At 35.2% G+C, this 15,314-nt stretch overlaps 1 protein-coding gene across 1 annotated transcript in view; it reads left to right on the top strand.

Annotated features, from left to right (window-relative positions):
* The window catches only part of LOC136036182 (uncharacterized), a 37,838-nt gene that overhangs the window by 4,988 nt on the left and 17,536 nt on the right, over positions 1-15,314 (top strand). The window contains exons 2-3 of the mRNA XM_065718259.1: positions 4,107-4,223; positions 11,890-12,085. Of these exons, the coding sequence (XP_065574331.1) occupies positions 4,194-4,223; positions 11,890-12,085 (226 nt within the window). The 5' untranslated portion in view covers positions 4,107-4,193. The remainder of the gene's footprint in view (positions 1-4,106; positions 4,224-11,889; positions 12,086-15,314) is intronic.

Below are 15,314 nucleotides of genomic sequence, written 5' to 3'. Positions count from 1 at the left end.
CCTCTGTATTCTATCCTTGAGAAACTGGATAATCCATTCCCTTACATCTTGGTGGAGTTGATAGAACTCTAGTTTCCTTTCCAGGTACGAGTGTACTACCTTCTCGAAAGCTTTGGCTTGGTCCAGCAAGAGTACGTCAACTGGAAGGCCTTCCTCAATCATCTTGGTGATTATGTCATATGATTGAATTAGGTTTGTCTCCACAGAGCGACCCTTCCTGAAACCATGTTGTCCATCGTATAACAGGCTGTTAGTTTCCAGATGTGCAACGATTGCATCATTTAAGACGCCTTCCATGACTTTTGATGGGACAGAAGTCAGGCTGATGGGTCTGTAATTCTGTGGTTTATCTTTCAAAAACCAAAATACTGTCATTTCTATAGAATCTTAAGTTGTGTCAAAGGGTTTTTGCCATACATAAAAAATAATTTTAAGGATCTTTAATGCCTTATTAATCAGGATTAAGCAAATGCATAACAATCATAATGCTTTTTGTTTGCATTTGGGCATGAAAGTCTATTTTGCAAGGTTTCATATTTACACCACAAAGATTATCAAAGGTCGTTGTCCTTTAGAGGAAAGGCAGTAGAAGTATGTGCTTGAAAATTCCTTCTTAAAGGATCATTAGGACTCTGGATGTGTTCCCTGGAGTTTTGTTCTGCTAACCCAACTACTTTCCAATATATTAGAAATGCCTACACTAGAATTTAGCACATACCTACCTTTTGAAATAGAACATCATCCTGAATCCAAATCTAAAATTCATTTCCAATACAGTTTTATCCCCTCCCCCTTTATTTTGGTTAAACATATACCTTGAACTGTACATATGGAGCAAATTTTTAATATTTGACCCTACACTTGTTTACAGGAAAAATAGGGGGGTGCCATTCTAGCCTATAAGCTAGTGTAGGCTAATGCTCTCCCAGCATTATTCTCACTTGTTGGTTCCCATTCCCGAACTAGAGGTTATCACCTGAAACTTGTCAAGCAGTCCATCATATCCAGTCTTTCTCCATCACTTTATTCTATTCCTCACAAATTGTCAACAGTTAGAACAGACTTATGAAGAAACAGTTACTGCTGAACCCTTTGATGCTTTCGAACAAAGGCTGGATGCTGAGTGGTCCTCTAGAGAGTGTAAATTCAACTGGTATGCTACTTATCATCCAGCTGCATCTGGTCACTAAAGAACTTTGAAAACAACGCAGATCATAATTCTGGAGCTCTACAAGGAGAAATCCTTTGATTGCTTCAAGCTGCAATTTAAGTTAATTTAAGGTGACTTTTCGTCAGTTTGATTTAACAAAAGAGGATGACACAATACCGTACATCATTATTGTAGAATATGTGGGTGAATGCCATCTGGACCAGCAGATTTAATCAGTTTGAGGGATGTAAGTTCCTTTAGAACTAATGTGCCAGTAATCAGAGTTTATTCCATCTTATGTGATATATATTATAAAGAAGGTGTGGGATAAACAATAGTGGAATTGGAGGAAAAAAACAGATGAGAAGTATTGGTTGAAAATTTCAACTTTTAGTTCAGGATCAGAAACTGATTGACTATTGTGCAGGATATCTGGGACTGTGTGTCTGCTGCTACATTTTTGATTGGCATAACACCAGAAAGACTTATGGTTTTCTTTAGCCTATTTTTCCAACTAGCCTTTATTTTTCAATATTGTCACTCTTTTCAGTAAACACATGTATTATTTCATCACTGACACAAGGAGAACATCAGTTCATTATGCGTTTTTATGCTCTTTTCAGATATAATAATCATTTCACTTAGAAAGATACTCCTCCCCCCCTCTAGATTGTCTTTTATATAGACTTAATATCTGGGCTTGTAAAGAAGAAAAACAACACTTACACAAAGAAATTTTGCTTAATAGCATGCAGGATGCTTTTATCAATTACATTATTGTGTTCATTTTTCATTTTGTCTATATTCAAAAATAATTTTTATTTTTGTCTGTGTTCATAAATTGTTCTAAATAGTGTTTGATATCTGACATTTCTGAAATTTTTTACCATCAGATATTGGTCTACTGGTTTCGAGAGATCAAAGATCCCAGTTAGAAAAAAAAACAATGTGGAACAACAGAAAGATATATTATTAGGGTTATATTTGGGGCTGTCAGAGGAGGGGGTGGGGTGCATTTGTAAGTGGGAAAATTATTAGATACCAACAATTACAGGATCATTTAATTCCTTGCAAGTTCAGTTTAAGGTAAAAAAAATCAAATGGCACAGAGAAAGCTGTCTGCTTCATCCCTGTATTAGTAATATATATTTACCATCTTTCCTTTTTTTTTATTTTGCTGTAAAGACCAGTCAGTCTGAAGGAAGAAGGAGTTGTAAAGCTCTTGCTGAGTGACCTCTTGCTATCTGCAAAAGTAGGCCTAGCTGTGTCACATCAATAGAACATTCAGGAATGCATCTAGGGCCTAAAATATGGAGGCATGATTTGCTATGGGGTAGGGGGCAACTGCCCCTCCAAGCCCCACTCCCCCCTTGAAGTCAGTTGGTTCCCCCCCCTCCCTGCTAGCTGAAATTCAATTTCTGTTAAAATCTTGTCAAAGCTATGATGACCCTGGACAATTCAAGTATCCATAGAAACCAGGCAGTTTTCTTTAGTATATTTTTGCCTTCATGGTAGCCTACTATATGGCTCATTTTTCAGTGTCATTTTTACTGGATTTGGGAAAACTGGCTCCAACTTTGGCCCTCCCCCTTTCCGCCAGGATCTTGGAAAAATTACACCACTGCTAAAATACACCTATGCCCTGGGAGGGTGTTATTAAGATACTGTGCTTACATTCCCTTATTTTTAGGGCTTAGAAGATTACATAAATCATAGGTCTATACAAGCACAAGTCTTGACAGAAAATGTTTTACCTTAACTTTGGGTTTTTTGGTCTCTTTTTATTTGCTTTTAGTTTTTGAAAATACAATTCCAATTATTCAAGCCCAATTTAAGCCGTGTAAAAGTTTTTTTCTTAATTTAAGAAATGGATCTTAAAATCTTAAAATTTGTTTTAATGAAATATGTAAGGCTCAATACCACTTTCCTTGTACCTCATTTGAGCAGTAAATATATTTTTCAATTTATAATACAAATATAGTAAAAGGTGATCAAAGGTCAGTGCCCTTTGAAGAGCAAAGAGAGAAGGTAGGCATGTCAAAATAGCTCCCAAAAGGATCATTAAGGCCCTGGATTTTTTTTTTCTCGAATTTCTTTTCCTTTTCAACTACTTTCAAGATATTAGAGGCAAAAGCTTCTTGTTGTGAATTTTACCAAAAGAGTCACATATATCTTAGAAAACAGTGTGAATATTTATAGTGGGTTGTATTTATAGTGAGGGGTCTTAGTAAAGCAATGGATTAGTAATTATGAAGAATGTAGGTGTTTATGATTGTTCCAAAGCAGTTTTCAGTATTTTGGTATCCATTTCTTACTGGCAAATAATATGCAACAATGTGTCATTTTAAGGGTCCCTTTAGGGATTTTAAATAAGATTTGGAAAGAGTAAATAAAGATGCCTTGAAAAGCTTAGCTAAGTAATGGAAGAGCTCATTGTTTTGTTCATTTACAGAGGTGCTGCAATTATCTGTTTATTTTCCTTAATTTCAAAATCTGAAAGTAATTTTTCAAATATCAATGTCAGTGTTTAATGGAGATGCGTCGTTTGTTCCTGTAATAAGGTTGTTCGTCTAGCCTGATTTCTTGTTTAGTCTGAAGGGATTCTCCCCCTAAATTAGAAAACATTGCCCCCAAATGCGATTGATCGGTTTTGACCCTGCCCTCTTCTAGGAAAACTCTACAAAAAGGTCAAACATCATTCAAATGCCAGGGATGATACATACTAGTCCAAGAATCACCTGCAAACATACTTATTCAGGCACATGAATATTTTTCAACATTCCGGTCAGAAGACAAAAAAAAAAAAAAAATCATAAGAGAAAATTCATATTTTAAATTTGATATTTGAGAATATTTTTCTGATCTCTAGCTATCTTTCAAAATGCTGTTACTTTTGAAATGAGTTATCTGACTTCAATCATGGCCCTGGTACATATTTCAAATATCTTCTTTTTAGTTTTTGATGGCTTTTGAAAGATTGACTGAATTCTGATTTGTCCGAACTGACCAACTTAGCCATGCTGTTGGTGAGTCTGAAATAAAAATGTTTCCTTTTGACAAGAAATTTGGAAAAGTAAGTTGTTGTTTTTTCTTTTATTTGTTTTAATCGGCTTTATGGAAATTTCGTTTGTTTATGATAAAAGCTACTCACGTTTTTTAATTTCTTTTCCTTTATTTTAAGAAGAAATTGTTGATTTTTTTTTCTATGGCTTGTATTTTGTATTTGTATGTATTGGATTAATGACGCTTCTTGACTGCTTAGGTCCTTAAATTGTGCTTGCATTTTATATTGTTAACTATTCAAATTTAATTTTTTTACCAAATCCTGCCAATAATTTACCGAAATGTATTACTTCATAAACATAGATACGGTAATGTAAGACGCAATTTGCACAATTGTGTAATCCTGGGTTCAGTACAAGGAGAAATTAGCCATCAAGTTTCAAAAGGCGTCTGCTAAGAGCTGGTGGAAAATTGTCAAAGAGGCTTTTCTGTTGTCTAAGAGAATTTCAATTCCTTCCCTAAAAGTGAACGATAGGACTATTATGCAAGATCCACAGGCAAGGACCGAAGCTCTTGCTAAGGCCTTTGATGAATTCTCAAATCTGGAAGAAGACGGTGAAGAAGCTCACTATTTCCCTGATCAAACTGATACTGTCCTTCATTGTGCGAACTATTCCACTCCTAAGACCCTTCGCATTCGGCAGTGTCTTTGCGTGACCAAAGCCATGGGTCTTGACAACATACCTAACGTTATGTTTAAGTCCTACAGTCCTGAACTAGCTGGACCTTGGTCTTCAGTTTTCTGGTTGTGTTTTCACTCTGGAACCTTTCCGCAGACATAAAAATCTGCCCATATCATTTCTATTCCTAAAACAGATGGCGACTCAACGAGCTTGGGTGCATATAGACCATACTACCCTCATAGGCATATTTCCCTCCTCGCCTGCATTGAGAATGTTTATGAAAGCGTTTTCAATCATACACTTTATCACTAACTTAAGTAAAATTGCGTTTTAAGTGACCGCAAATATGACTTCTGCCAGAACTGTACAGCGCTGAGCTGCCTAGTGGCCTAGCACCAGGAGTGGGTTAAACCTCTAGCAAGTGCATTTGACATCAGGCTATTGTCATTTGAAATCAACAAAGCTTTTCGCAGAGTATGGTATTCATGGCCTGCTAAAAAAATAGTATGCGTGTCATGTCCACGGACGTTTGTTAAAAGTGATCGAGAGCTTTATTTCTGTATTTTCAAGGTGGATTCTTTTTGACGGGCTCACGTTCTGCAAATATCTAATAAACGCAGGTGCACCCTAGGGTAGTATCCTGGGAGCTACACTTTTCATTATCTGCATAAATGACATAGGTGACAACCTTTCAAGCCATCTGCGTTACTTTTCTGACGAAATCTTGACATGCATAGCCCTCCCAAAACACGAAGACTCAGCCCAGGCTTCCCTGCCCCTACAGACTGATTTTTTTTAAATTAAAACGTATTAATAGCAATAGAAGTAGTAGTAGTATGCACTTAGTGTCCTTTGGTTATTTCAACATCTTTCTCAACAGGCCCTGAAACTTTCAACTTAATACCCTAAGCCGTTCCTGAAATATTGCTGATACGCCCTTTCAACAACCTGTATGCAGATAGTGTTTTTTAATTAAATGGGAAATCTTCCTCGTCATGCCCTGAAGGTTTTATCTTAATACCTTCAGCATTTTTTTAGACATAGGGTCAAGCGTACTCCCCTTTTCTAAGAACAAAACATATATGTAAGCAATATGCAATTTGGCTAACTTGAGTCCTTATCCCAAGAGCTGCGGGGACCATGTCATCCCTGGAGATATTGTTATTCAACCCTCAACTATTTTGAACAAGATAGCTATCTCAAAATTTTTATCGGATTTCTTTGGGAGGAGTTTAGCTAAAAGGGCTGCGGGAGGGGAGTCTGGTAGCCCAGCACTTTCTTTTGATTCTTAAAAAAGACACTAGAGCTATTAATTTCCAATTGGCTGAACCCCCTATTAAGTGTCTACGACAGCTCTTTCAATACCAAGTTACTAGGAGAAACTGGAAAAATAACTAAATACACTCAAATAACTAATAACACTCAAAATAACTAATAACACTCAAAAAAAATAACTAAATACACTCAAGCCTTATTGCTCTTGAATTAGTTACAGAATTGGAGCCAATTTTCCGAAGTCGTATGAAAATAATAATGAATAAAGAAAAATGAGCCAAATAGTTCCATAAAGGCAAAGGTACTGATCTGTATCTGTGGATGCTTGAATTATACAGGTATATCTTAGTTTTAAAAAGATTTTTGAAGACGTTAAATTTCAGCCGGGGTGTACCCTTTGTTCCATAGCAGATTACACCCCGGCTGGTCTTCAGAAGGCGCGGGGGCGTCAGCCCTACTCATGCTAATTTCTGCTCAATTTGAGTTTTACTTGTTGATTTATTGTAATTTCTGTCGTTTTAGGTTTCATTTATTAATTGATTTTGATTTGTGGTAGTTTTACGCTTGAAAAATTATTTGACTATATTTCTGCTCATTTTTGGTTTAATGTAGCTCCTTGCTTTTTCTTTATTTTGCGGGAAAAATTTTCCAAATTAATTTCTGCTCATTCTTTATTGATATTGTCTTCTTTATGGGAAAAGAAAAGATTATTTTAAATCTTTTCTTTTTTTTCTATAAGAATCCATAGTTTGGCTTGCTATTTATATGTTGGAGAAAACTTTTCAACAATTTTTAATAAGATACACCCTTTTGAAAATCTGGAAACACAGAGTATGGTTTGATTTAGATTTATACCTCTTCAAGTTTTTCCTGAAAAGTAAAACTTAGTACCGTTTCCAAACCTTGTATCTATGCTCTTTTCACAACCTTGATGGACTTGCATTCTTTTTACTTAGTTTAGTTGTAAGGGCATAAGTACCAATAGTAATGGCCCTGAAAATTTCAATTTCATAACCTCCGTCGATCTTAGGATATTGCTGAGACGTCTTATTGGCTACCAGCATAAACACAATGCTGGTTATGATTTAAAGCATAATGGGCAAATTGTATAGCTGGGGTGGATTTACAAACCCAACACCTCTAAGGACGTTTTTTTACCTTCCATTGATGCTGAACAAAATGGCAATCTTAAAATTTTGGTTGGATGTGTTTGGAGAATTAATGGGCTTAGGTGGAGGATTGTTTGCCCTCCAATCACTTGCGGCTATTAAAGAGGGCACTGGAACTTTTAATTTCCAATCGAATTGCTTATGTGCCCTTTTGAAAACCTGTATGCATATTGTTTTTTTGTTTGATTGAAACTCCCCCTTAAAGTTTCACCTTAATACCCTTTGCGTGATTTGTTACAGCGATCGTAGTAGTAGTAGCAGTATTAGTATGCACATGTTGCCTTCTGGTTAGTTTAAAATCTGCCAAAACATACCCTGAAGGATCAAACTTAATAATGTAAGGCATTCCTGAAATATTGCTGTTGCACCTTTTTGACAATCTAGATGCTCATAGGTCGTTTTTATTTAGCTCAACATCCGCCTAAACATTCCTTCAAAGCTTCACTTCAATATCCTTAGCTTGCGTAAGGATATTGAAAGTTATTTTTTTATTTAGTTATTTTTTCCAGCGTTTCCACTGAGACATGACGCAAATAGTGCCATCTGTAGTGCTGTTTGGCACTTGCAGATGGTGGAATCTATGGAGGAAATGTAGATATGAGAAATGTAGATAATGAGATAATGTAGATAATGAGCTATTAAGCATATGTCTATGATGTTTTGGTAGCCCACTAGCCCCACCCCTTGAGAAATGGCACAAAAGTGCCATTTTTAGTCCCCTATGGCACTTGCAGATGATGGAATTTACAATCTTTCTATGTTAGAAAGTTATTTAGTTATTTTTCCAGTTTTCTCCTTGTAACTTGGTATTGAAAGAGTTGTCGTAGACACTTAAGAGGGGGTTCAGCCAATTGGAAATTAATAGCTCTAGTGTCTTTTTTAAGAATCAAAAGAAAGTGCTGGGCTACCAGACTCCCCTCCCGCAGCCCTTTTAGCTAAACTCTTCCCAAAGAAATCCGATAAAAATTTTGAGATAGCTAAGGATTATGGCAGTGTTAGTAGCACTATGGACATTGCACGTTTGGTTCTCTTTGACATCCCCCTCAACACATGCTGAATGTTTCAACCGAATACCATAAACTGTTATTAAAGCATTGCTGATATGCCTTTAGGCAATTTATACGCCCCATAGTGTGTTTTGATTTAGTTTAGCAATGTTCCAATACTCCCTAAATTTTTAGCCTTAAAACTGTTAGTTTTAGTAGCAGCAGTACCAGTAGTAATAGTTACAGCAGCAGTAATTGTAGTAATTGTTGTTGTTTTTGTAGAAGCAGTAGTATTAGGATGCAAATATCAGCTTTTGGTTAGTTCGACATTCCCCACAATAAGGCCTGTAAGTTTCAACTTGAGACACTAAACCGTTCCTAAGATGTTGCTAATACGCCCTTTTGATGAACTGCATAGAGAGGTGCTAGTTGATTCAGTCCAAGTTCCCTCCTCAATGTTCCCTGAAAATTTCACCTTCATACCCTAAGGCATAGATGTAATAGTAGTCACAGTAGTAGTATTATTAGTACTACTTGTACGACTAGTAGTGGTATTAATAGTAACAAAAAAAAAAGGTAAAAGGTAAAGGATACGGCATTAGACTTTACAGTCCCTACCGGCGGTGCTGATTTTCGTTTCTTGGCCCAGCCATCCTTTGCTTTCGCACACCCTTCCTGTTTACCTTCCCCAGATTTCTCCAGGTACCCATTTAGAGCTGGGTCGACTCTGGCTAAGCTTACAGAGTCACGCCACTGACCCCCGTCCCAAACTGAAGAATTGGATATACTGGGGTTCGAACCCGCGTTCTCTCAGACAAAGGATCCCGAATCCAGCGCACCAATCCACTCGGCCAGGACGGCCGACTGTTAACAGTAATATAATTATTACTGTTAACAGTAATAACACTAGTACTAGCAGTACTTTCAGCAGTAACTTTCTACTTAATATAATTAGTCGTTGCTATTACACTGCTGACATGTTCTTTTTATACTCTGTATATTCTAGTTTTAATTATGTTCGACTTCCCCCTCAACACTTTCTGAAATTGTTGTCTTAATGCTCTTAACCCTAGTAGTAATTGAAATAGAAGTAATAGTTGGAGTAGTTGTAGTAAAAGTAACAGTGACAGTAGTGTTAGCAGTAGCGTGCACACATTGCCTTTTGGTCAATTCATGTTCCCCTTTATGTATTCCCTGAATTTTCAAATTTAATTTTCTAATCCATTCCTGAGATATGCACTTTTGAATATTTGCATATACATAGTGTTTTAATTTAGTTTAAGTTTCCCCTCTATATTCTTCCAAATTTTCACCTGCATACCCTTAGTTTTAAATAGTACTAGTATCACAGTAGTAGTGGCAGTAGTAGGAGCAGCAGTAACAGTAGTAATATGTAATGTTGCCTCTTGGCCAGTTGAACATACTACTCATGATGCCCTGTAAGTTTCAGCTTGATACGGTAAAAAGCTCCAAAGATATTGCTGATACGCCTTTTTGACAATGTCTACGCACATACTATTTTCTGATGTAGTTCGACTTCCCCCTCAAAATATTTTCAAATTTTCACTTCAGTATCCCAAGCCTTGGTAAAACTCACTATAGAAGCAGTAGTAGTAGTAGTAGTAGTATTAATAGCGTGCAAATATTCCCTCTTGATCAATTGATCTTCTCGTTTGAGCATTCGTTGAAAGTGTCCAACTAAATACCCTAATCCATTTCTGAGATACGTCCTTCCGGCAATATGCATGCATTTAGATTATTTTGATTCAATTCAAATTTCCCCTCTACATTTTCTCAAATTTTCCCATTCACACACTTAGTCTTTATAGTACTAGCATCATAATAGCAGGTGTAGTAGTAGTAAATGTAGGAGCACTAGTAGTGTTGTATTAGTAGTAGTAGCAACAGTATTAGCGGCAATATTAATAGTAGTGGGCTAATAATATGCAACATGGATTTTGGACAGTTAAACATCCTCTTATGACGCCCTGAAAGTTTCAGTTCGATACGGTAAGCCGTTCCAAAGATATTGCTGATACGCCCTTTGGACAGTCTATAAGCATATAGTAGGTTTTGATTTAGTTAAACTTACCCCTCAACATTTCCTCAAATTTTCACTTTAATACCCTCAGTCTTGGTAGTACTCGCTGCATAAGCAGTAGTTGCAGCAGTAATAGTTGCATGCAAATATTTCCTTTTTGGTTAATTGATTATCCCTTTTATCGTTTCTTTTAAGTTCCAAATTGATTCACTCAGTCATTCTTGAGTTACGCCCTTTTGACAAATGGTAAGCACGCAGAATGCTTTGATTTAGCTCAAAAATCCCCCTTAATTTTCTCTGAAGTGTTGATTTGAATGCCCTTTGTCTTTTTGGAAACTAAAGGTCAAACATGCCCACCTTTCTCAATAACAAATACTATAGGTATTTCTTGCCCCGAGGGTTGTGTATATGTGTGGGGGGGGGGGTCGACATCCCAAGAGCCATAGTTACTGGGCCTTCTCACTTTTTCATTTTTTTTTTTTTTTTTTGCATTTTCAAGCCTTTATCCAGATACATATTTTGGAAGTTTTCCACATAATAATTCATTAATGCGAGTGAAATACATTGCGGGTACAGATCGAGAAGCAATCGGCCGAAATCAGTTCATTGCGCACAATGTTGGCAATGAGAAATGAGGAACTTTGTTTCATTTTCTTGCGGCAACAAAATAGAGTTGAACATATCGATATAATAGATACCGATATCAATGTACATATCGATAACATACAAATTGGAATAAAAAACAATAAAATAAAAATAAGTTGATAATTAAAATTAAAAATTAGAATCAAAATCAAGAATTAGAAAAAAATTCCTATTAATTATGGGTGTTTTTTTGTTTTTTTTTTTTACAGGTGTCAAGATAGGAGAAGAGATCCTCGTCTCCAGTAACAATGCAAAATTTTACAAGTTCCACAAAATTCCCTTCAGGGATGATTTCTCTACAATAATAATAAGTCAAAATTCTATCATAATTATATCTAATTTCTAGTGCAATTTTTAAAGGGCTTCAGGGGATACATGCCTAAAGAACAACCCCTGGATCGGCCCGTGTGTCTATAGTGAACATTTTAAGTATATTTTTAAATTTAGGGAATTTAAGTAATTTAAATATTTTCGTATTGACTGGAGAGGATTCAGGTCAAATTTATTTGGCGGAAAAGTGGTGTTATTACGATGGTTAAAAATAATAAAACTTACTATAGTTTTCAGTTTAGATACGTCTTAGATGGTCATTGTTTTCGATTGTTTTTAAGTTAGCTACCACTTCTCTGTTCAGGAATATGGTCCGTTGATTTCTTGACATTGACTATAGAAAAAAAGTGCTCAGTTGCCATTTTTTTGTGGCTTTTCTGAGCTGCAGAATTAATGTACGGCCTTTTTGATGAGGAATATGGTTGGTTCACTACTTGACATTTGTAACATAAAAAATGGTCTTTATTTTGTACACTAAGCAGAGAAGTTTGCCGAAATAGCGGTAGTGGTTTTTAAAATTTTAATTATAGTGAATTTTGCATATAAATACTGTTGAATATATTCTTTTGGGTTTATAATGCAATTTTAACGTGCTGAATATTTTCAGATTGAATATGAGACGGGTGAGCACAAGACCATTCAGTCTACTCTTAGAAAGAAACTTGCACCAGATCTGATCAGTCAACGTCAGGGTCCCGGTGGAACCAAATTGGCTTATGTTGAGGCATGGAGGCTAATTCAGTTGGCTAATGAAGTCTTTGGTTTTAATGGATGGAGTCACAGCGTCACGTCACAAACAATTGGTTTCTCATATTATAATTTACCCTTTAGCTTATAAACTGGTTATTACTGTAGGTTAAAAATTAACACTGTAAACCAAAGAACAGATTAGTGTTTGTGACATGTTTACAAATTCTGTAGAACTAAAAAAAGTATGTACAGATTAAAATAAAAATTGCACAGCAAACTTAGAGTAAATAATTTGATGAAAAGGAAATGTTGGAAATATATCTTTTTTGATGTTCTTGGGTTTTTATTCACTTCGTTTCGTAAAGTATTATCCAAATATATAGCTTTTGGCTATAATGCTCTTTTTTAAAAGCAAAAAATTGTAATTTGGTAGTGTAAAGTTGGTTGGATTTTATGGCATTCTAGGCTACGCGAAAATGATAAAGATTAAAACCCAAATAACTCATTGAGTAGAAGTAAATTGGGTACCCTAGTTTCATCTTAGGACTGTCCAAATATCGGAAGCCTGATATTGTGACAAGGGATTTTAGTACTAAATTAATGCATACAGTATTTTATGCCTTGAAACGTTCTACAATTATGTTTGTTTTTTATAGTGTAAAATATTTTTTTAGGTTATGGCATCAATATGACCTTAGAAGTCTTTTCTGAAGAACTATAAAAGACCTGTGTCTAAGAAGGGTTTTTTTCTAGTTATTGCGGTACTTATAGTATATGGCATGATTTTTCCTGCTTTTAATCTAATTTGCATAAGATCCCATATACGCTAGATTGAGGGATGGTTCTTTCAGTTGCCCTGTGTTGGGAGAGATGGATGAGTCTTCGCGTCCTTTTTAAGGGGAATGTAAGGAATTGAGGGGATTGTGACTGGAAATATTTGGTAGGGAGATTGGGGGAGACATTGCATTTTTGAAATTTTGAAAAGAAAGTGTTATTTAGATATAAATAATATTGGAAGGTTCGTCCGACTAGGTATGAGGCATCGTGAAATATTTTTTTGAATAATCAGTTTTAGTGTTTTATCAGTTTACGTGTTGCTGATGTATTTTCTTTGGCTTGTTTGTTGTGTGCCACCATGGTCCGATAGGGTTTTCGTGTGAATAAATATATCTAATGCATCTATCTATAATACTGCGTTTTGTGGAAAACTGAAGCTGTTTCACGATTTTTTTCCCACTATTTTTGCGAAAAAACGCAAATCTGCACGCAAATCTGCAACTAATTATTAAAAACGTGTTGCTGATGTATTTTCTTTGGCTTGTTTGTTGTGTGCCACCATGGTCCGATAGGGTTTTCGTGTGAATAAATATATCTAATGCATCTATCTATAATACTGCGTTTTGTGGAAAACTGAAGCTGTTTCACGATTTTTTTCCCACTATTTTTGCGAAAAAACGCAAATCTGCACGCAAATCTGCAACTAATTATTAAAAATGAACTGTATTGATAAAATGATTTTATCTAGGAGATTTCGTAGGAATTTGTGAGATTGTACTGATCGTTTCATAGCTTAAGTGGTTTCTTATTAGGTATTAAGTGAATTAAAACAATCCTTATTAGTAATTCTTTTAGCATAAATTGTGTCTTAGTATTTGTCAGCACCGACAAATGTCGGTGCTGAAATGAAACTCATTTTCTGTAACAAATCACCCCTTTTCAAGAAGAATATAAAATATTCGCATGCAATTAAATCAAACAGGAAAAAACGAGTCTTTGTTTTCATTAAGGGCGTTTCAGAAAATGACAAATGAAACTCATTTTCTGTAAGGCAGGAGAGTTAAAGGTAGTTGGGATTTTAAATTCAATGTGTGGTTCGAATTTCGTTTTCCCACTAATCATAGTCAATCTTAGTCATTTTCTAATGTATACTTTTTCCAAAATATTCAGCGAAATTCTGAAATGGAGTGGATTGTAGTAGCTTAGCCGTATGTCTGAATTGAGAAAATGTTCGATTTAATTTCAACACCAGCTTCCTAGAAATATATTGAACAAAATCTTATGAATATATATGAACATATGAACATAATTTGTACATAAATCTTGTATGAAGAATTAACTTCTACATTACACATATAGAAATAAAAATATTGGTGGTACCAATTACTATCTGCTTTTTCTTTAAAATTTTAAGTCATTTCTTTTATTCGGAGCTGATTACAGCGGTCTATTCATCTGAGCTTATGACGAAGTTTCAAAGTTTCGGAGACCATTAAAAAATGTGTGGAAAATCATTCAAAGAGAAAGTGGCTCTGTTTTACTTAATGTTTTATCCTATCCTGGGTTTTGAATCGCGAAAGTATGGTGTTGCAATGTTGTTGTTTGTTTTTTTTTTTTTTTATCATTTTTTTCTTCCATCTTATCATGCATCTTCGTGTTCTAACTGAAAGTGAATATATAAACTATATAACGGTAAGGGTATGTAATACCCTTAATATTAGAATGGTATTGATTTGAATTGAATTTATTGAATACCCGTTGAATAAATAAAAATAATGACGGAGCAAAAGAACAAAAAGAAAAAATCACAAAACACAACAAAACAAAGGAATCAACAAATAAACCAAACGTTGCATATAGATAGACAATACCACTAATAAAAAGAATCGCCCGGTTATTGAAGAAGCAAATTTTGCTACTGGTGGTCTGGACCGTATTCGGGATATTTTCTTTCTTTTTTTTTGGGGGGGGGGGTACAAAAAGATTTTTTCAGGGGCTACAAAAAATTTTAAAACACATACGAAACTTGTTTATATTCATTTTGTAACGTTTTTACGAGTCGGACAGACATTTCGAGGGGTAGGTCAAATCTCCTACCTACCCCCCCCCCCTGGATACGACCATGCTGGTGGCTATGAACCTTTGATAATTTTTTTCCGTATATTATAATACCCTTATGTTATAAGAGTATATTGTAATATTATGAGGGAATATAGCTTTAAATGAAAACGTATATAGAAAAGGCTCTAAATGAAAGAGTATATCTCTTTTTTAATGAGTTAAAAAGTGAGGAAAGTGGTTCCATCTATCTTAATCACTATTTGCATTTGTTGCTGTACTGGATCATAAGAGGTGGGGGATATACTGTTTTGGCTTAAAATTTAGTGTCTGTATTTAAAAGCTATAGTAGGCTGAATTACTTTTTTCTTTGGCTTGAGAAGTAACAAAAGTTGTATCCTAAGAAATTAAATTTAAAAAAAACAAGTTTTTTCAACTGAAAGTAAGGAGCAACATTAAAACTTAAAACGAACGGAAATTATTACTTATATGAGGGCTTTGCCTCCT

Source organism: Artemia franciscana, chromosome 2 (genome assembly GCF_032884065.1).
Source record: "Artemia franciscana chromosome 2, ASM3288406v1, whole genome shotgun sequence".
In the NCBI taxonomy this organism is placed as follows: Eukaryota; Metazoa; Arthropoda; class Branchiopoda; order Anostraca; family Artemiidae; genus Artemia; species Artemia franciscana.
The sequence above is the reverse complement of the archived record's forward strand: the minus strand, read 5'-3'. Positions and strand labels throughout refer to the sequence as shown.